We start from the raw sequence: 22,526 nt of genomic DNA on the forward strand, positions 1-22,526 counted from the left end.
ATCTATGTGTGTGTATATCTGTGTGTGTGTGTACATCTATGTGTGTGTGTATATCTGTGTGTGTATCTGTGTGTGTGTGTGTTACTCCCTCACAGAACTGTAGATGCCAACAGTCCCAAACAGGAACCTTGCTCAGGGACCTTGTCGTCGGCTGATCGGTAGACGTTGTTGTCGTTACAACCATAATGTATGCAGGCTGATATAACACTCCTTTCAATAGCCCCAAGTAATTGAGTTGAGCTGTGCTCACGCTACTTTGTTCTCCTGTGTGGTTTTAGTAATGTCCCTTTCTGTGACTGACTCCTTTGACGATCATCATAGATGAAAACATGCAGGAGACAGAACAGAACTGAATGAAATGTTTACCGACAACATTCATCTCAACGTGTCCAAACAACAAGAATAAAAACTAACCGGTAACACTTTGTTTGAACTCTACATCATAACACTCATTATTATTATTTTATTTAACCAGGCAAGTCAGTTAAGAACAAATTATTATTTACAATTATGGCCTGGGAACAGTGGATTAACTGCCTTGTTCAGGGGCAAAATGACAGATTTTTACCTTGTCAGCTCTAGGATTTGATCTTGCAACCTTTCAGATACTGGCCCAACGCTCTAACCACTTGTCTACCTGCCGCCCCTACACTCTCACCACTAGGCTACCTGCCGCCCCTACACTCTCACCACTAGGCTACCTGCCGCCCCTACACTCTCACCACTAGACTACCTGTCAGCCCCTACACTCTAACCACTAGGCTACCTGCCGCCCCTACACTCTCACCACTAGACTACCTGTCAGCCCCTACACTCTCACCACTAGGCTACCTGCCGCCCCTACACTCTCACCACTAGGCTACCTGCCGCCCCTACACTCTCACCACTAGACTACCTGTCAGCCCCTACACTCTCACCACTAGGCTACCTGCCACCCCTACACTCTCACCACTAGGCTACCTGCCGCCCCTACACTCTCACCACTAGACTACCTGTCAGCCCCTACACTCTAACCACTAGGCTACCTGCCGCCCCTACACTCTCACCACTAGGCTACCTGCCGCCCCTACACTCTCACCACTAGTCTACCTGCCGCCCCTACACTCTAACCACTAGTCTACCTGCCGCCCCTACAGACTAACCGCTAGGCTACCTGTCGCCCCTACACTCTCACCACTAGGCTACCTGCCGCCCCTACACTCTCACCACTAGTCTACCTGCCGCCCCTACAGACTAACCGCTAGGCTACCTGTCGCCCCTACACTCTAACCACTAGACTACCTGCCACCCCTACACTCTAACCACTAGTCTACCTGCCGCCCCTACAGACTAACCGCTAGACTACCTGCCGCCGCTACACTCTAACCACTAGTCTACCTGCTGCCCCTACACTCTAACCACTAGTCTACCTGCCGCCCCTACACTCTAACCACTAGGCTACCTGCCGCCCCTACACTCTCACCACTAGACTACCTGTCAGCCCCTACACTCTAACCACTAGGCTACCTGCCGCCCCTACACTCTCACCACTAGGCTACCTGCCGCCCCTACACTCTCACCACTAGTCTACCTGCCGCCCCTACACTCTAACCACTAGTCTACCTGCCGCCCCTACAGACTAACCGCTAGGCTACCTGTCGCCCCTACACTCTAACCACTAGTCTACCTGCCGCCCCTACACTCTAACCACTAGTCTACCTGCCGCCCCTACAGACTAACCGCTAGGCTACCTGTCGCCCCTACACTCTAACCACTAGACTACCTGCCACCCCTACACTCTAACCACTAGTCTACCTGCCGCCCCTACAGACTAACCGCTAGACTACCTGCCGCCGCTACACTCTAACCACTAGTCTACCTGCCGCCCCTACACTCTAACCACTAGTCTACCTGCCGCCCCTACACTCTAACCACTAGGCTACCTGCCGCCCCTACACTCTAACCACTAGTCTACCTGCCGCCCCTACACTCTAACCACTAGTCTACCTGCCGCCCCTACACTCTAACCACTAGGCTACCTGCCGCCCCTACACTCTAACCACTAGTCTACCTGCCGCCCCTACACTCTAACCACTAGTCTACCTGCCGCCCCTACACTCTAACCACTAGTCTACCTGCCGCCCCTACACTTTAACCACTAGTCTACCTGCCGCCCCTACACTCTAACCACTAGTCTACCTGCCGCCCCTACACTTTAACCACTAGTCTACCTGCCGCCCCTACACTCTAACCACTAGTCTACCTGCCGCCCCTACACTCTAACCACTAGTCTACCTGCCGCCCCTACACTCTAACCACTAGTCTACCTGCCGCCCCTACACTCTAACCACTAGTCTACCTGCCGCCCCTACACTCTAACCACTAGTCTACCTGCCGCCCCTACACTCTAACCACTAGGCTACCTGCCGCCCCTACACTCTAACCACTAGTCTACCTGCCGCCCCTACACTCTAACCACTAGTCTACCTGCCGCCCCTACACTCTAACCACTAGTCTACCTGCCGCCCCTACACTCTAACCACTAGTCTACCTGCCGCCCCTACACTCTAACCACTAGTCTACCTGCCGCCCCAGTAGCCTAGTGGTTAGATGATTATAATGCTATCAGAATCAACTTTATTTGGTGTAATATAACGCATAGTTTGAATAATGTGCTAGCAAACAACCATTACATTTCAACACTTGGATGACAATGACATTAGACCTAGATCGATCCATGGGAAGCAATGGTCATTTAGTAATCCCTTATAATATTCCAGTTATTTCCCCCTAAAACATTAACAGTCCAGACATACACATTTGATTTCCCACAAACAAAAAAAAACAGAGAGAAAACAAAACTGGTCGACGTGATGTCACGTAATGAATGTAAAACTGGGCGTAATGATGTCACGTAATGAATGTAAAACTGGGCGTAATGATGTCATTTCAACCAGTTTTGCTCACTGGGTATAAAAAGAAAACAAAACGCTGTGCAATTCAATGAAACAGTCTTTAGGAGTGATGAAGTCTCTTCACAGTGATTTGACTCATCCTTTCGTTTGAAGAAGCGGCGTCTAATCTGTCATCGATTAATTGTGACATCACCGACACCAGGATTCCATTTTATGTGATGACACCATAGAATTAGAATGATTAGAACGATTCTATAGTGATGGGCATTCTCATAGAGATTGAACCCTGGAGAGGAATTTCTAGTACGAAATCTGCGGCACAAACTGTCCCCCATCTTGCCTGGGACTGGGTCAGAGTGATGTCATATCCTGTACCTCCAGCAGCATGGCGTCCTGTTCCGTCCTCAGCTGGTCTCGAGCCTGGAGGTGAACCACCAGCTCAGTGCTCAGGTCTGATGACACACACACACACACACACACACACACACACACACACACACACACACACACACACACACACACACACACACACACACACAAAAATGTAAGGTCAAAGGCAGTGTGAAATTAAGGTAAAATAACGAGGTTAGTATAACTTCTTAATGAAAAAGGTGAAATATACTGCATCTATTAAATATAATGTAGCCTATATCTAATATCAAAGTATATCCAGTGTATTAGCCGAGTGACCCTCACCTTGTATTGCCTTACTGAGAGAGTTTCTGTGAGTGTTGAGTTCTTTGAGACTGGAGGCCTGCAGGTCACTATGGTCTCGCTTTCTATTCTTCAAAAGTGGATCACCACACACTAGGCTCTGAGACACAGGGGACAGAGTGAAGGGCAGAATAACTGGTTAGACCCTGAGACACAGGGGACAGAGTGAAGGGCAGAATAACTGGTTAGACCCTGAGACACAGGGGACAGAGTGAAGGGCAGAATAACTGGTTAGACCCTGAGACACAGGGGACAGAGTGAAGGGCAGAATAACTGGTTAGACCCTGAGACACAGGGGACAGAGTGAAGGGCAGAATAACTGGTTAGACCCTGAGACACAGGGGACAGAGTGAAGGGCAGAATAACTGGTTAGACCCTGAGACACAGGGGACAGAGTGAAGGGCAGAATAACTGGTTAGACCCTGAGACACAGGGGACAGAGTGAAGGGCAGAATAACTGGTTAGAACCTGAGACACAGGGGACAGAGTGAAGGGCAGAATAACTGGTTAGACCCTGAGACACAGGGGACAGAGTGAAGGGCAGAATAACTGGTTAGACCCTGAGACACAGGGGACAGAGTGAAGGGCAGAATAACTGGTTAGACCCTGAGACACAGGGGACAGAGTGAAGGGCAGAATAACTGGTTAGACCCTGAGACACAGGGGACAGAGTGAAGGGCAGAATAACTGGTTAGACCCTGAGACACAGGGGACAGAGTGAAGGGCAGAATATAAGATAACTAAGGATAAAACCGAAGAACCAAACACTGTGGGCCTCGAGGACAGTACGGTGATCAGCCCTTAGTCCCTCCTTCCTAACCACTCCAGTAGATGTCAAGGGTTGTATCAGAAGGCAAGGGAAAGCAAGCACCATATTGCTTAAACCTATAATCTCTCTCACCTTCCGTTTCTGTTCTGTTCTCAGCTTGTTTTTGAGTACACTCAGCGCAGCCTTGAAGCCTGATGATTTGCTTTTGGTTGCAGCTGGGAACTGGGGCTGCTGGGACACCTGCACGCTGCAACCATTCTTTACCACCATTTTGGAATTCTGTAGTGGCCAAAACAAAATGGTGACAGGGCTTTAAGATCGAGATTTGTAATTAAAATAAAACTTTATTTTCTTTCTGATTGATATTAGTTGTAGCACTCTACCTATGACTGACCTTACCTTTTGAGGGTGTACTTACCTTTGTGCAAATCGTTACCCCAGAATCCTCCTCCTCTTCTTCTTCGCTCCCGCTGTCATTGATGAAGCACAGCTGGAGGTTCATCTGATTTGAAAGACTGAGGAGGACAAACCATTTTTTTGTTGGTGTTAGAATCATGAACAAATCCCACTTGTGTGATGAAACGGCGGGAGAAGCGTAAAGGTCAAAGGTGAGACACAAACTCACAACCTTGTGGGCAAGAATCAGTCGATACTGTAGTTTTATTTTAGTAAATCGGTCTAGATGTAGTTTTATTTTAGTAAATCGGTCTAGATGTATTTTTATTTTAGTAAATCGTTCTAGATGTAGTTTTATTTTAGCAAATCGTTCTAGATGTAGTTTTATTTTAGTAAATCGGTCTAGATGTAGTTTTATTTTAGTAAATCGGTCAAGATGTAGTTTTATTTTAGTAAATCGGTCTAGATGTAGTTTTATTTTAGTAAATCGGTCTAGATGTAGTTTTATTTTAGTAAATCGGTCTAGATGTAGTTTTATTTTAGTAATTCGGTCTAGATGTAGTTTTATTTTAGTAAATCGGTCTAGATGTAGTTTTATTTTAGTAAATCGGTCTAGATGTAGTTTTATTTTAGCAAATCGGTCTAGATGTAGTTTTATTTTAGTAAATCGGTCTAGATGTAGTTTTATTTTAGTAAATCGGTCTAGATGTAGTTTTATTTTAGTAAATCGGTCTAGATGTAGTTTTATTTTAGTAAATCGGTCTAGATGTAGTTTTATTTTAGCAAATCGGTCTAGATGTAGTTTTATTTTAGTAAATCGGTCTAGATGTAGTTTTATTTTAGCAAATCGGTCTAGATGTAGTTTTATTTTAGTAAATCGGTCTAGATGTAGTTTTATTTTAGTAAATCGGTCTAGATGTAGTTGATTAATCTGTCTAGATGTAGTTTTATTTTATTAAATTGGTCTAGATGTAGTTTTATTTTAGTAAATCGGTCTAGATGTAGTTGATTCATCTGTCTAGATGTAGTTTTATTTTAGTAAATCGGTCTAGATGTAGTTGATTCATCTGTCTAGATGTAGTTTTATTTTAGTAAATCGGTCTAGATGTAGTTGATTCATCTGTCTAGATGTAGTTTTATTTTAGTAAATCGGTCTAGATGTAGTTGATTCATCTGTCTAGATGTAGTTTTATTTTAGTAAATCGGTCTAGATCTAGTTGATTCATCTGTCTAGATGTAGTTTTATTTTAGTAAATCGGTCTAGATGTAGTTGATTCATCTGTCTAGATGTAGTTTTATTTTAGTAAATCGGTCTAGATCTAGTTGATTCATCTGTCTAGATGTAGTTTTATTTTAGTAAATCGGTCTAGATGTAGTTTTAGTTTATTTGTCACGGATCCCCCCGGTACTGCTGCTCATTCTGTTCACCAGTTCCGGAGGTCTACATCACTGGCTTCTAGGCTTCACTGAACGGGATTCATTATCATCAATCCCGGACTGTCTTGTCTGATTACACACCTGGTTCCCATTTCCCCTGATTAGCATTTTATATTTGTGCCTTCTTTTGTTTGGGTACAGCCCAGTGTTTTTGTATACGTGTTAGTTTTGGGTGTATTAAAAACCCTTATTGTGTATTCCTGTGCCTGTCTCCAAACTCCTTTACACCAGCATGACGTAGTTTATTCATCGGTCTAGATGTTGTTTTAGTTTATTCATCTGTAAAGATGTCGTTTTAGTTTATTCATCTGTAAAGATGTTGTTTTAGTTTATTCATCGGTCTAGATGTTGTTTTAGTTTATTCATCTGTAAAGATGTCGTTTTAGTTTATTCATCTGTAAAGGTGTCGTTTTAGTTTATTCATCTGTAAAGATGTCGTTTTAGTTTATTCATCGGTCTAGATGTCGTTTTAGTTTATTCATCTGTAAAGGTGTTGTTTTAGTTTATTCATCGGTCTAGATGTCGTTTTAGTTTATTCATCGGTAAAGATGTCGTTTTAGTTTATTCATCTGTAAAGATGTCGTTTTAGTTTATTCATCGGTAAAGATGTCGTTTTAGTTTATTCATCGGTAAAGATGTCGTTTTAGTTTATTCATCTGTAAAGATGTCGTTTTAGTTTATTCATCTGTAAAGATGTCGTTTTAGTTTATTCATCTGTAAAGATGTCGTTTTAGTTTATTCATCGGTAAAGATGTCGTTTTAGTTTATTCATCGGTAAAGATGTCGTTTTAGTTTATTCATCGGTAAAGATGTCGTTTTAGTTTATTAATCTGTAAAGATGTCGTTTTAGTTTATTCATCGGTAAAGATGTCATTTTAGTTTATTCATCGGTAAAGATGTCGTTTTAGTTTATTCATCGGTAAAGATGTCGTTTTAGTTTATTAATCTGTAAAGATGTCGTTTTAGTTTATTCATCTGTAAAGATGTCGTTTTAGTTTATTCATCGGTAAAGATGACGTTTTAGTTTATTCATCGGTAAAGATGTCATTTTAGTTTATTCATCTGTAAAGATGTCGTTTTAGTTTATTCATCTGTAAAGATGTCGTTTTAGTTTATTCATCGGTAAAGATGTCGTTTTAGTTTATTCATCTGTAAAGATGTCGTTTTAGTTTATTCATCGGTAAAGATGTCGTTTTAGTTTATTCATCGGTAAAGATGACGTTTTAGTTTATTCATCGGTAAAGATGTCGTTTTAGTTTATTCATCTGTAAAGATGTCGTTTTAGTTTATTCATCTGTAAAGATGTCGTTTTAGTTTATTCATCGGTAAAGATGTCGTTTTAGTTTATTCATCTGTAAAGATGTCGTTTTAGTTTATTCATCGGTAAAGATGTCGTTTTAGTTTATTCATTCAACCATTGTAAAAAAACAAAGACATCATGTTTATCAATGCCAGGGTTGCTGCATTACTATCTGGCTGGGGACTGTACTTTTACTGTTGAACAACACGATCATAATATTATGTTTCGTAGACAGCATCATGCTTCGTACCGAGCGGTCAGGGCTGTCACGCGGCTATTGCAGTCCTCCGCCTCTCCTCCGTCCTCCCAGCTCTCTTTACTCTTCCCTCGATCTCTCTCTCCTGGCCGGCTCATAGACAGCATCTTCCCCTGTTCCAGGACACTGGAAGACTAGAAATGAATTAGATTTAGGAAGCGCAAGATATGGAGGGTATCCCCTGTATGTAAAACCTTTAGTTACTAACTATTGTGTATGTGGTATCTTTCAACCAGAGACGTGGTGTAAACTCATGTAAACGCTGTTTCAGCACCTCTCTTTATTTGAGTGAGTGTTGAGTCACCTATTTTCTATTTCAGAAACATACTTTAAAAGTAAAGGGAGCGGTACTTTATTCACTGTGACCAGCGTTTACCCATGTTATTTTATGTTGAACTACATCACTGCTTTCAATGCAAAACTAGCCACTGAACAGAGCACTTGACTTAATGAAATTCCATTCATGGAAACGTTTGTTTGTAACACAGCTTCACTGACACACATAGCACACTTCCCTCCAACAAACAGATCACAGGCCTAAACTGTATCACCTGTCCCCATCCATAAGTAACTGACAGTATTCAAACCCTGACCCTTGCCTTCTCCCACCTCATCCCCCTCTGCTCTCTATGTCCCCATCTTCTCTCCCTGTCCAAAAACACCTGCCCATCCATAAATAACAGACAGCATTCAACTGTAACCTCGAACACACATATACACACCTTTGTCTTCTCTCTCTTTTCCTCTTCCTGTTTCTCTAGCTCGGCGATGCGCAGGCTCAGCGCCTCCCAGTGCATTATGGGTAGGCCCAGGTCATCCTCTCCGTACGAGCCCTCCTGCCACACCAACGATGCTTCCTCTGCATCTTCATCTTCCTCCTCTTCATCACCTTCCACTTCAGCCTCGCTCTCTTTCTCCTCTTCCTCCATCTCGTCGCTGTCCTTCTCCTCTCCCAGCTCCCTCTCTCTCTCCTTTACTCCCTCCATCTCTTGTGTCAGTAGGAGAGAGTTCCAGGGTGGGTAGATTTCACACTGCTCTGGGGAGGACGGGGCAGTTCTGTTGGTATAACAGAAAGACTAAATAGTTGTTTATTAATACTTTATAAACAGGCTAGAAATAAATATGAACCTACTGTTAAAACAACTATATTACACTGCTTGGTGTTAGGCCTGCTACTTCAAAATTATGATATGCAAGGAGACAATTTGACTTTGAAGAAGCTATAAACATTATTCAAAGGAACATTTTAGGATGACTTGAAGTTAGTGACAACAGAGGAGACAGGATACGTTTGTTTTTAAAAATATATATATTTTTTTACCTTTAACTAGGCAAGTTAGTTAAGAACAAACTCTTATTTACAATGACGGCCTACCCCGGCCAAACCTTAACGCGGACAATGCAATATACAGAGCATTCAGAAATTATTCAGACCCCTTGACTTTTTCCACATTTTGTTATGTTACAGCCTTATTCTGAAATTGATTAAATTGTTCCCCCGCTCATCAATCTACACACAATACCCCATAATGATGAAGCAAAACAGGTTTGGATTACATTTTAGCAAATGTATAAAAAAATATAAGAAATTGAAATATCACAAGTATTCAGACCCTTTTCTCAGTACTTTGTTGTAGCATCTTGGCAGCGATTACAGCCTCGGGTATTGGGTATGATGCAACAAGCCCACCCATGGCTATACCCCTGCCCAGTCATGTGGAATCCGTAGATTAAGGCCTAATGATTTCATTTCAATTGACTGATTTCCTTATATGAAGTGTAAGATCGTTAATTGTTGCATGTTGCGTTAATTTTTTTCAGCGTAAACATTTATATGTATACTACGGACTCTGACATTGCTCGTCCTAATATTTCTTAATTCCATTATTTTACTTTTAGATGTGTGTGTATTGTTAGGTATCACTGCACTGTTGGAGTTAGGAACACAAGCATTTCGATACACCCTGCAATAACATCTGCTAAATATGTGTATGCGACCAATAACATTTGATCTGAAGTGTGTACAGTGCAAGACTGCATAATCACATAAATAAAGTTATACCAAGGTGTTTTCAAGACTGAAACACCAGAAAGGCGACAGTAAGTGAGTGTGTAGGTCTAGGGGAAGCCTAGAAAAAACGAGAAGTGACACATGACACGTATCGATAGAAGTAGCACATACGTATATTGTTTAGATAGCCAGTGATCGATTGTGTAACCCAATAGCTATCAGAATCACTTACCAAATTCCCCCGGGTGTAGAAACTTCTTGACCTGTCAACCCGTGGGAGACGATGATTGTGCCCACATAACTTTCTATCTCTTCCTTGAGCAAAAAAAATATTCCTAGTTTCCCTTTATTCTCCTTCCTCCTCTCCCTCCTTACTTTCCACCCTTATTTTCATTCCCCAGTTCTTTCATTCTGCATTTGTGGCTCACTTTAACCGGAGTAGGGCGTTGAACTGCAAGACTATCCAACGTGTGGTTAAGATTGAAATGATCGTTTGTTACAAGTGGCGCAGTTACATTCGTAGCCTAAAGGTTATAACGGTTTTAGTAGCCAAGAAAATCCACTAATTTGTACGCCAAAACAATAAAAGCAAACGTGTAAACCTTCAGGAATTTCACGGCTTTTCGTTAAGGACACACAGGGAGCAAGAGAGATGAGGGGTGGAGAGAAATGACGGGCTGAAGAAGTAACGAAAAATTGCTAGGTATCCAATTTCACCGTTTTTACTGGACGACTGACGTTCAACCGAACTGAAGAAAGTACATTTGATTGGGTGACTTTAAATTCTGATTGACAGGGAGATGACAGCAAGGAGAACACAGGCAATTGTTAGTGAACTGTGTTTAGTAACTTCGTAGTCTATTCCCTTTGTACCATTAGTATTTTGGCAAGAAGTCACACGCCAGCAAATCCATACAAGTTGATAATATATCCACACTAATAATTCGCTGTTGAAATTATTATGGCTCTAGGCAGGTTATGCAATAGGGTGTAACCACTTTACTCTGTTTATGTTAGTCGATGTAAGGTGAAAATACATCGATTAAATATATTCTGAAAGTGAATACATTTGTGATTCTAATACAGTTTATTTTTTTTATGCAGAAGTTTAGGTCTAACTATTGTGATTCTCGCCACAATTTGAATTCTTTCACATGGGGCTGATTTATTTGCATGTAATCTATTATCTTTATTAATGATTTGGTTTAAATCCCTCTAAAACCAAGGGCTTAGTTAAATGTCATTATGTCATCGTAGTGGAGATGATTTACGATGACTAGTGTGCGTGTATGTGGGTGACAAGACAGGAACAGTGACGCCCAGTTTTAGGCCTTATTAAGGGTGATTCCTCACGTAATCCTCTATTTCTGTGCTTACACTGCCGTCTTGTGGCCAAACCAAGACACTACAACCTCCTTTACGAAACATGCTAAATTGATAGATTGTAATTTCTTAGAAACTGGAAGAGGTTAAATGTGTTAAAGATGTATTTTGTCTTGTACATGTACTTAGGATATACTGCAGTCAGAGGGAAAATGAATACTTGTACAATACTACAGTACAGTACAGTGCAGTCAGGCTCCTGAGTGGTGCATTGTTCTAAGGCACTACATCTCAGTGCAAGATGCGTCACTACACTATATCATCTGGTCATGATTGGGAGTCCCATAGGGCGGTGTACAATTGGCCCAGAGTCACCAGCGTAGGCTGATATTGTAAGTAAGAATTTATTCTGACTTTCCTAGTTAAATAAAGATTGAATAAAAAAAATAGCACAGTCAAGCTTATGATTTTAGTAGACTCAGTAATACTTTTAATTAAACCAGGCAAGTCCGTTAAGAACGCTGGGACAGTTGTGCGTCACCCTATGGGACTCCCAATCACCACCGGTTGTGATACAGCCTGGAATCAAACCAGGGTCTCTAGTGACACCTCTTGCACTGAGATGTAGTGCCTTAGAACGCTGCACCACTCGGAAGCCACGATTTGCTTTTAGCAAAAATTGACCTTCCACAGTAAAGATATACAGTATACTGGGTTGTATAGACTGTAGGCAATATGATTTGGGTTATCAGTCTGTTTGTTGTGACATTTTCCTCACAAATGATCCAATGTAATTCAATATGAGAGTTAACATAAATCTAAAATTACTCTGTATCACAGGTCAGAGAGAGAGACTAAAATCAAATACAGTTTTATTAGTCACATACACATGAACTCAGCAAAAAAAGAAATGTCCTCTCACTGTCAACTGCGTTTATTTTCAGCAAACTTAACATGTGTAAATATTTGTATGAACATAACAAGATTCAATAACTGGGACATAAACTGAACAAGTTCCACAGACGTGTGACTAACAGAAATGGAATAATGTGTCCCTAAAAAGGGGGGTCAAAATCAAAAGTAACAGTCAGTATCTGGTGTGGCCACCAGCTGCATTAAGTACTGCAGTGCATCTCCTCCTCATGGACTGCACCAGATTTGTCAGTTCTTGCTGTGAGATGTTACCCCATTCTTCAACCAAGGCACCTGCAAGTTTCTGGACATTTCTGGGGGGAATGGCCCTCACCCTCTGATCCAACAGGTCACAGACATGCTCAGTGGGATTGAGATCCGGGCTCTTTGCTGGCCATGGCAGAACACTGACATTCCTGTCTTGCAGGAAATCACGCACAGAACAAGCACTATGGCTGGTGGCATTGTCATGCTGGAGGGTCATGTCAGGATGAGCCTGCAGGAAGAGTAGGATATCTTCCCTGTAATGCAGTGTTGAGATTGCCTGCAATGACAACAAGCTCAGTCCGATGATGCTGTGACACACCGCCCCAGACCATGACGGACCCTCCACCTCCAAATCAATCCCGCTCCAGAGTACAGGCCTCGGTGTAACGCTCATTCCTTCAACGATAAACTTGAATCTGACCATCACCACTGATGAGACAAAACCGAGACTTGTCAGTGAAGAGTACTTTTTGACAGTCCTGTCTGGTCCAGCGACGGTGGGTTTCTGCTCATAGGCAACGTGGTTGCCGGTGATGTCTGGTGAGGACCTGCCTTACAACAGGCCTACAAGCCCTCAGTCCAGCCTCTGTCAGCCTATTGCGGACAGTCTGAGCACTGATGGAGGGATTGTGCGTTCCTGGTGTAACTCGGGCAGTTGTTGTTGCCATCCTGTACCTGTCCCGCAGGTGTGATGTTCGGATGTACCGATCCTGTGCAGGTGTTGTTACACGTGGTCTTCCACTGCGAGGATGATCAGCTGTCCGTCCTGTCTCCCTGTAGCGCTATCTTAGGTGTCTCACAGTACGGACATAGCTATTTATTGCCCTGGCCACATCTGTAGTCTTCATGCCCCCTTGCAGCATGCCTAAGGCACGTTCACGCAGATGAGCAGGACCTGGGCATATTTCTTTCGGTATTTTTCAGAGTTAGTTGAAAGGCCTCTTTAGTGTCTTACATTTTCATAACTGTGACCTTAATTGCCTACCGTCTGTGAGCTGTTAGTGTCTTAACGACCGTCCACAGGTGTATGTTCATTAATTGTTTATGGTTAATTGAACAAGCATGAGAAACAGTGTTTAAACCCTTTTACAATGAAGATCTGTGAAGTTAATTGGATTTTTACGAATTATCTTTGAAAGACAGGGTCCTGAAAAATGGACGTTTCTTTCTTTGCTGAGTTTATTTAGCAGATGTTATTGCAGGTGTAGCGAAATGTTTGTGTTCCTACCTCCAACAGTGCAGTAATGTCTAACAATACACAAATCTAAAAGTAAAAGAATGCAATTAAGATACATAGAAATATTAGGACGAGCAATGTCGGAGCCAGTGAATATATACAGTACCAGTCCAAAGTTTGGACACACCTACTCATTCCAGGGTTTTCCTTGATTTGTTTTACTATTTCTACATTGTAGAATAATAGTGAAGACATCAAAACTATGAAAAAACACATATAGAATCATGTAGTAACCAAAAAAGTGTTAAACAAATCAAAATAAATTTTATAGCCACCCTTGATGACAGCTTTGCACATTCTTGGCATTCTCTCAACTAGCTTCATGAGGTAGTCACCTGGAATGCATTTCAATTAACAGGTGTGCATTGTTAAATGTTAATTTGTGGAATTCATTTCCTACTTAATGCATTTGAGCCAAACAGTAGTGTTGTGACAAGGTAGGGGTGGTATACAGAAGATCGCCCTATTTGGTAATAGACCAAGTCCATAAAATGTCAAGAACAGATCATTTAAGCAAAGAGAAACAACAGTCCATCATTAATTTGAGACATGAATTTCAGTCAATCCGGAAAATAGTTTCTTCAAGTGCAGTCGCAAAAACCATCAAGCGCTATTATGAAACTGGCTCTCATGAGGACCGCCACAGGAAAGGAAGACCCAGCGTTACCTCTGCTGCAGAGGACAAGTTCATTAGAGTGCACCTCAGAAATTGCCGTCCAATTAAATGTTTTACAGAGTTCAAGTAACATACATCAATTGTTCAGAGGAGACTGCGTGAATCAGGCCTTCATGGTCTAATTACTGCAAAGAAACCACTAATGAAGCTCACCAATAATAAGAAGAGACTTGCTTGGGCCAAGAAACACGAGCAATGGACATTAGACGGGTGGATATCTGTCTTTTGGTCTGATGAGTCCAAATTTGAGATTTTGGTTCCAACTGCTGTGTCTTTGTGAGACGCAGAGTAGGTGAAGGTATGATCTCCATAGGTGTGGTTCTCACCGTGAAGCATGGAGGAGGTGGTATGATGGTGTGGAGGTGCTTTGCGGATGAAACTATCAGTGATCTTATCGGCTCTTAACCAACCATGCTATTTTGATTGTCTTTTCGCGATGTACGTTACTTGTTTTGTGTATAATGTTGCTGGTACCGTCTCTTATGACCGAAAAAAGCTTCTGGACATCAGAACTCACCTCAAGTTGGACGAGGAGTTATTTTTCAATGAGTCAGATGCAAGGGATATACTACTGACGCCCGACCAGGCCCAAGTCCCTGTGATTTGCTGGAAAAGGTAATGTAGGTTTTGCAGAAAGAGATCGGATGCCTTGTGAGGATAAGGATATTCTGCCCTTTCCTTCCGTTCTGCTAGCTCACGTTCAATCGCTGGGAGATAAATGGGACGAATTGAAAGCTTGTATATCCTACCAATGGGAGATTAAAAACTAATATCTTGTGTTTCACCGAGTTGTGGCTGAACGATGACATTAAGAACATACAGCTGGTGGGTTATACACTATCGGCAGGACAGAACAGCAGCCTCTGGTAAGACATGGGGCGGGGGCCTATGCGTTTATGTAGACAACAGCTGGTGCATGATATGATATCTAAGAGTATCTCATGATAAGCTGTAGACCACACTATCTACCTAGAGTTTTCATTTGTATTTTTCATAGCTGTCTACATACCACCACAGGCCGATGCTGGCACTTAAACCACAATCAATGAGCTGTATTCTGCATATTTGTAACAACAGCTGGTAACAACAGCTGGTGCACAAAATATAAGGAAGTCTCTAGATTTTGCTCGCCTGAAGTAGTATATTGTGATAAATTGCAGGCCACACTACTTGCCTAGAGAGTACTCAGCTATACTTTTCGTGGCTGTTTATTTACCACCACAGACAGATTATGGCACTAAGACCGCACTGAGTCAGCTGTATAAGGAAATAAGCAAACAGGAAACCACTCACCCAGAGGCTGCGCTCCTAGTCGCCGGAATCTTTAATGCAGGGAAACTTAAATCAGTTCTACAAAATTTCTATCAACATGTTAAATGTGCAACCAGAGGGACTAAAAATTCTAGACCACCTGCACTCCACACACAGAGATGCGTACAAAGCTCTCCCTCTCCCTCCATTTGCTAAATCCGACCACAACTCTATCCTCCTGATTCCTGCTTACAAGCAAAAATTAAAGCAAGAAGCACCAGTGACTCGGTCCATTAAAAAAAAGTGGTCAGATGAAGCAGATGTTAAACTACAGGACTGTTTTGCTATCACAGACTGGATTATGTTCCGGGATTCCTCCGATGGCATTGAGGAGTATACCACATCAGTCACTGGCTTCATCAATAAGTGCATCGAGGACGTCGTCCCCACAGTGACTGTACGTAAATACCCCAACCAGAAGCTATGGATTACAGGCAACATTCGCACTGAGCTAAAGGGAAGAACTGCCGCTTTCAAGGAGCGGGACTCTAACCCGGAAGCTGATAAGAAATCCCGCTATGTCCTCCGACGAGCCATCAAACAGGCAAAGTGTCAATACAAGAATAAGATCGAATCGTACTACACCGGCTCTGACGCTGGTCAGATGTGGCAGTATTTGCAAACTATTACAGACTACAAAAGGGAAGCACAGCCGAGAGCTGCCCAGTGACAAGAGCCTACCAGACGAGCTAAATAACTTCTATGCTCGTTTCGAGGCAAGTAACACTGAAACATAAATGAGAGCATCAGCTGTTCCGGACGACTGTATGATTACACTCTCCGCAGCCGATGTGTGTAAGACCTTTAAACAGGTCAACATTCACAAGGCCGCAGGGCCAGACGGATTACCAGGACGTGTACTTCGAGCATGCGCTAACCAACTGGCAAATCTTCACTGACATTTTCAACCTCCCCCTGTCTGAGTCTGTAATACCAACATGTTACAAGCACACCACCACAGTCCCTGTGCCCAAGATTGCTAAGGTAACCTACCTAAATGACTACCGACCCGTAGCACTCACATCTGTAGCCATGAAATGCTTTGAAAGGCATGGCTCACATTAACACCATTATCCCAGAAACCCCAGACCCAGTCCAATTTGCATACCGCATCAACAGATCCACAGATGATGTAATCTCTATTGCACTCCACACTGCCCTTTTCCACCTGGACAAAAGGAACACCTATGTGAGAATGCTATTCATTGGCTACAGCTCAATGTTCAACACCATAGTGCCCACAAAGCGCATCACTAAGCTAAGGATCCTGGGACTAAACACCGCCCTCTGCAACTGGATCCTGGACTTCCTGACGGGCCGCCCCCAGGTGGTAAGGATAGGTAACAACACATCCACCACGCTGATCCTCAACACGGGGTCCCTCAGGGGTGCGTGCGTGCTCTGTCCCCTCCTATACTCCCTGTTCACTCATGACTGCCAGACACCATCATTAAGTTTGCTGAAGACAACAGTGGTAGGCCTGATCACTGACAACAATGAGACAGCCTATTAGGAGGTCAGAGACCTGACCGTGTGGTGCAAGGACAACAACCTCTCCCTCAACATGACAAAGGAAATGATTGTGGACTACAGGCAAAGAAGGACCTTGCAGGTCCCCATTCTCATCAACGGGGCTGTACTGGAGCGGATTGAGCTCTTCAAGTTCCTTGGTGTGACGGTATGACAAAATCTATTCCCCCTCAGGAGACTGAAAAGATTTGGCATGGGTCCTCAGATCCTCAAAAGGTTTTACAGCTGCACCATCGAGAGCATCCTGACGGGTTGCATCACTGCCCGATACGGCAACTGCTCGGGCTCCGACGCAAGGCGCCACCGAGGATAGTGCGTACGGCCCAGTACATCACCAGGGCCAAGCTTCCTGCCATCCAGGACCTCTACACCAGGCAGTGTCAAAAACCCCAGCCACCCCAGTCATAGACTGTTCTCTCTTCTACCGCATGGCAAGCAGGACCGGAGCACCAAGTCTAGGTCCAAGAGGCTTCTAAACAGATTCTACCCCCAAGCCATAAGACTCCTGAACAGCTAATCAAATGCCTACCCAGACTATTTGCATTGCCCCCCCCCCCATGCTGCTGCTACTTACTCTCCGTTATTATCTATGCATAGCCACTTTAATAACTCTACCAACATGTACATAATTACCTCTACACCGGTGCCCCCGCACATTGACTCTGTATCGGTGCCCCCTGTATATAGCCCCCTATTGCTATTTACTGCTGCTCTTCAATTATTTGTTATTCTTATCTCTTACTTTTGGGGTATTTTCTGAAAACTGCATTGCTGGTTAAGGGCTTGTAAGTAAGTATTTCACTGTAAGGTATTTGTCACGTGACAAATATATATATATTTTTTGTGGATTTATTTAGAATTCAAGGCACATTTAACCAGCATGGTTACCACAGCAGTCTGCTACAATACGACATCCCATCTGGTTTTGGCTTAGTGGGACTATTATTTGTTTTTCAAAAGGACAATGACCTTTCGTTTAGATGTTTCGTTTAGATGTCTATATAAGGTCCGGCCTTCAGGCCTTTATGGTGGTGGCCAGACGGAAGCCACTCCTCAGTAAAAGGCACATAAAAGCCCCCTTGGAGTTTGCCAAAAGGCACTTAAAGACTGTCAGACCATGAGAAACAAGATTCTCTGCTGAAACCAAGATTGAACTCTTTGGCCTGACTGCCAAGCGTCACGTCTGGAGGAAACCTGGCACCATCTCTGCTGTGAAGCATGGTGGTGGCAGCATCATGCTGTGGGGATGTTATTTGGCAGCGGGGACTGGGAGACTAGTCAGGATCGAGCGAAATATGAACGGAGCAAAGTACAGAGAGATCCTTGATGAAAACCTGCTCCAGAGTGTTGAGGACCTCAGACTGGGGCGAAGGGTCACCTTCCAACAGGACAACAACCCTCAGCACACAGGCTGTAACTTAACAAAATGTGAAAAAAGTCGAGGGGTCTGAATACATATGTCGGCTCAATCGTAAATTATCTTTGCACATGTACAATGGGGCAAAAAGTATTTAGCCAGCCACCAATTGTGCAAGTTCTCCCACTTAAAATGATGAGAGAGGCCTGTAATTGTCATCATAGGGTCCTGTGTGGCTCAGTCGGTAGAGCATGGCGCTTGCAACGCCAAGCGTCGTGGGTTCGATTCCCGCTGGGACCACCCATATGTAAAAAGTAGTGGCCCCAGCCGACTTGTAAGTCGCTTTGGACAAAAGCGTCTGCTAAACGGGATATATTATTATTATTATTACACTTCAACTATGACAGACAAAATGAGAAGAAAAAATCCAGAAAATCTCAGGATTTTCAATCTATTTATTTGCAAATTATGGTGGAAAATAAGTATTCGGTCACCTACAAACAAGCAAGATTTCTTGCTCTCACAGACCTGTAACTTCTTCTTTAAGAGGCTCCTTTGTATTCCACTCATTACCTGTATTAATGGCACCTGTTTGAACTTGTTATCAGTATAAAAGACACCTGTCCACAACCTCAAACAGTCACACTCCAAACTCCACTATGGCCACAACCAAAGAGCTGTCAAAGGACACCAGAAACAAAATTGTAGACCTGCACCAGGCTGGGAAGACTGAATCTGCAATAGGTAAGCAGCTTGGTTTGAAGAAATTAACTGTGGGAGCAATTATTAGGAAATGGAAGACATACAAGACCACTGATAATCTCCCTCGATCTGGGGCTCCACGCAAGATCTCACCCTGTGGGGTCAAAATGATCACAAAAATCCCAGAACTACATGGGGGGACCTAGTGAATGACCTGCAGAGAGCTGTGACCAAAGTAACAAAGCCTACCATCAGTAACACACTACGCCGCCAGGGACTCAAATCCTGCTTAAGCCAGTACATGTCCAGGCCCGTCTGAAGTTTGCTAGAGAGCATTTGGATGATCCAGAAGAAGATTGGGAGAATGTTATATGCTCAGATGAAACCAAAATAGAACTTTTTGGTAAAAACTCAACTCGTCGTGTTTGGAGGACAAAGAATGCTGAGTTGCATCCAAAGAACACCATACCTACTGTAAAGCATGGGGGTGGAAACATCATGCTTTGGGGCTGTTTTTCTGCAAAGGGACCAGGATGATTGATCCGTGTAAAGGAAAGAATGAATGGGGCCATGTATCGTGAGATTTTGAGTGAAAACCTCCTTCCATCAGCAAGGGCATTGAAGATGAAACGTGGCTGGGTCTTTCAGCATGACAATGATCCCAAACACACCGCCCAGACAACGATGGAGTGGCTTCGTACGAAGCATTTCAAGGTCCTGGAGTGGCCTAGCCAGTCTCCAGATCTCAACCCCATAGAAAATCTTTGGAGGGAGTTGAAAGTCCGTGTTGCCCAGCAACGGCCCCAAAACATCACTGCTCTAGAGGAGATCTGCATGGAGGAATGGGCCAAAATACCAGCAACAGTGTGTGAAAACCTTGTGAAGACTGACAGAAAACGTTTGACCTCTGTCATTGCCAACAAAGGGTATATAACAAAGTATTGAGATAAACTTTTGTTATTAACCAAATACTTATTTTCCACCATAATTTGCACATAAATTCATTAAAAATCCTACAATGTGATTTTCTGGATTCTTTTCTCCAAATTTTGTCTGTCATAGTTGAAGTGTACCTAGGATGAAAATTACAGGCCTCTCTCATCTTTAAGTGGGAGAACTTGCACAATTGGTGGCTGACTAAATACGTTTTTGCCCCACTGTATATACTGTATATATTCACACAACTGGTGACCGAAGTCAGCGTGCGACCGAAGTCTGCCTGCCTCAAGGAGTCGCTAGAGCGTGATGGGACAAGGACATGCCTGCCTCAAGCACTGCGATGCCTTAGACCGTGCCACTCTGGAGGACCCTTGACTTTACCTTTCTATCTGCTTCATCAGTACAAACCTGAGAGAGAGAGAGAGAGAGAGAGAGAGAGAGAGGAGAAAAATAGATGTAATATACTATAACATAATGATATGATTCTGTCTGACAGGTAAGAGAGGAGAGAGCAGAGAAAGAGATACTCAGTATGACTGGTCAGCAGCAAGGTGTCTTTATTTTGTTGCAATTTCACAAACAACAAGATAGCATTCATGAACATTCATCAAAAGCCATTCTAATGTATTATTTAAAGTACTAGTGACCATAACAAATGAGGATGCAGGAGTAGTAGTAGTACTAGTATACAGTAAATACTATACTGTATAAACATAATAATAGTAATACTCTAGTACTAGTATGCTGTCTATACTGTGTATACCATTATAGTATACTCTATGTACTAGTACACTGTAGTAATACTGTTGGATAAAAAACAAATATATATAACAAAAGAGAAATAAATAAGAGAAAAATAAATAGAACATAAGATAAAAAACTAGAACAATTCAAATCAAAGGATGTCACACACACACACACACACACACACACACACACACACACACACACACACACACACACACACACTTATCCAGGTATAGCCTCCCTTTCATTGTTAATGGTAATAATATCCATCCATCATCATCATCACACAATAAATGTCAATGCACTTAAATATCAAATATATTTTCATCATATGTTTTATATTATTGCTCACGTCAACTATAATCTCAAAGCTATAGTAGTCGTAATAATCGTAATAATAATCAAAATACAAATCAGTACATCAGGGAATATATCGCTACAGAAAATAACAGTCATACATTTGGAGTAGAATACAGAGAAAGGGGGTGGGTGCTTGGGACATGCACCAGGGGATATTATTGGAGGAGAAAGGTTAAGCAGGCCCTCTTTAATGGACAAGAGGTGCTTGAGCAGCTGTCACTCACTCATCATCGGAACACTCCTGCACACAGCCATTCATACACACCACAGGAGGCTGCAGAGGGCAGAAGGGCTCATAATAATGTCAGGAACCAAGCAAATGGAATGGCATCAAATACCTGGAAACCATGTGTTTGATACCATTCCACCTATTCCGCTCCAGTCATGACCACGAGCCCGTCCTCCCCAATTAAGGTTAACACCAACCTCCTGTGATACACACGTGCATTATTTTCAGTCAAACAAAGTGGTCATGTCCCAAATAGCATCCTAATCCTTACATAGTGCACTACTTTTGACCAGGGCCCACTACCTTTGACCAGGGCCCTATCGCAATAGAGGCCATTTGGGACTCACCCAGTATCTAAATAATTACAGACAGTCTTTCAGTTTTTACAATTCTTTTCAATATACATTATATATTTTATTTTTAAAGCTAGACTACTCTACTCCAGTCATTAAATAGGAGTTCTACATGCCAGGTAAATAAACCAATCACAATGCTTCACAGGAAGACCCACTGACCAATCACAAGGCTGATCCTGATTTCTTCCACAGTGTCAACGGACGCGAGTTCAAATCAATATGACGTCACGCACATGTGACATCACAAATAGACGACGTCACACACCATCACACAGATGGACACAGACAGACAAACGAAGAGACAGACAGACAGCTGTAGAGTTATACAGACAGAGGTGGACAGAGGTCCAGACTGACAGTAAACATACACAGTCAGTGAGGCTGACAGACTTATCACAAAGCCCTCAAGAGAGCAGCCAAACTCACAACAGTCCATTATACTGACACAGTAGTTGGTGTAAACCTGAAGCATGCAAGTGTAACAGTAAAATAACATACTGAAGAAGAGGAATCAAAACCCACACAGAGGTATTATGCACATATGTCCCATTAAAGATCAATAACTACAGACAGGAGGAGCACAGAACCCTGTTATACTCTTTTTCAATCCCCCTCCATCTCTCCCCTCTACCTGATCTCTCTCTCATCTCACGCCTATTCCACTCTCTACTCCACCCCCCTCTCCACCCTCTCTCTCCTTCAAACCCAGCCACCGCAGCATACAGCACAGCCAGGCCTGTCAGTCTCATAGCCAGTGAAAGGCAGACGCAGCATCCTGCTGTTTCACACACGCTGTATGTGAA

At 42.9% G+C, this 22,526-nt stretch overlaps 1 protein-coding gene across 1 annotated transcript; it reads right to left on the reverse strand.

Annotated features, from left to right (window-relative positions):
• Positions 1 to 344: 344 nt before the first annotated feature.
• Positions 345 to 10,505, reverse strand: LOC135510336 (schwannomin-interacting protein 1-like). The gene is made up of 7 exons (XM_064931182.1): positions 10,010 to 10,505; positions 8,489 to 8,822; positions 7,761 to 7,900; positions 4,796 to 4,892; positions 4,510 to 4,656; positions 3,591 to 3,708; positions 345 to 3,346 (listed from the first exon to the last, which is right to left on the reverse strand). The coding sequence occupies exons 2-7, from the start codon at positions 8,750 to 8,752 to the stop codon at positions 3,246 to 3,248; spliced, it is 867 nt and encodes a 288-aa protein (XP_064787254.1). The 5' UTR covers positions 8,753 to 8,822; positions 10,010 to 10,505; the 3' UTR covers positions 345 to 3,245.
• Between the last annotated feature and the right edge of the window lie 12,021 nt (positions 10,506 to 22,526).

This window comes from Oncorhynchus masou, chromosome 23, assembly GCF_036934945.1.
Source record: "Oncorhynchus masou masou isolate Uvic2021 chromosome 23, UVic_Omas_1.1, whole genome shotgun sequence".
Lineage (NCBI taxonomy): Eukaryota > Metazoa > Chordata > Actinopteri > Salmoniformes > Salmonidae > Oncorhynchus > Oncorhynchus masou.

Excerpts from the sequence above, each read along its gene's own strand:
- LOC135510336 (XM_064931182.1), bottom strand. The coding sequence starts at position 8,752 with ATGGAGGGAGTAAAGGAGAGAGAGAGGGAGCTGGGAGAGGAGAAGGAC. Across the intron at positions 4,893-7,760 it reads GTGACAGCCCTGACCGCTCG|TCTTTCAAATCAGATGAACC; the intron begins GTACGAAGCATG and ends TGTCCTCCTCAG. Across the intron at positions 3,347-3,590 it reads TCTCAGTAAGGCAATACAAG|ACCTGAGCACTGAGCTGGTG; the intron begins GTGAGGGTCACT and ends GTGTGTCATCAG.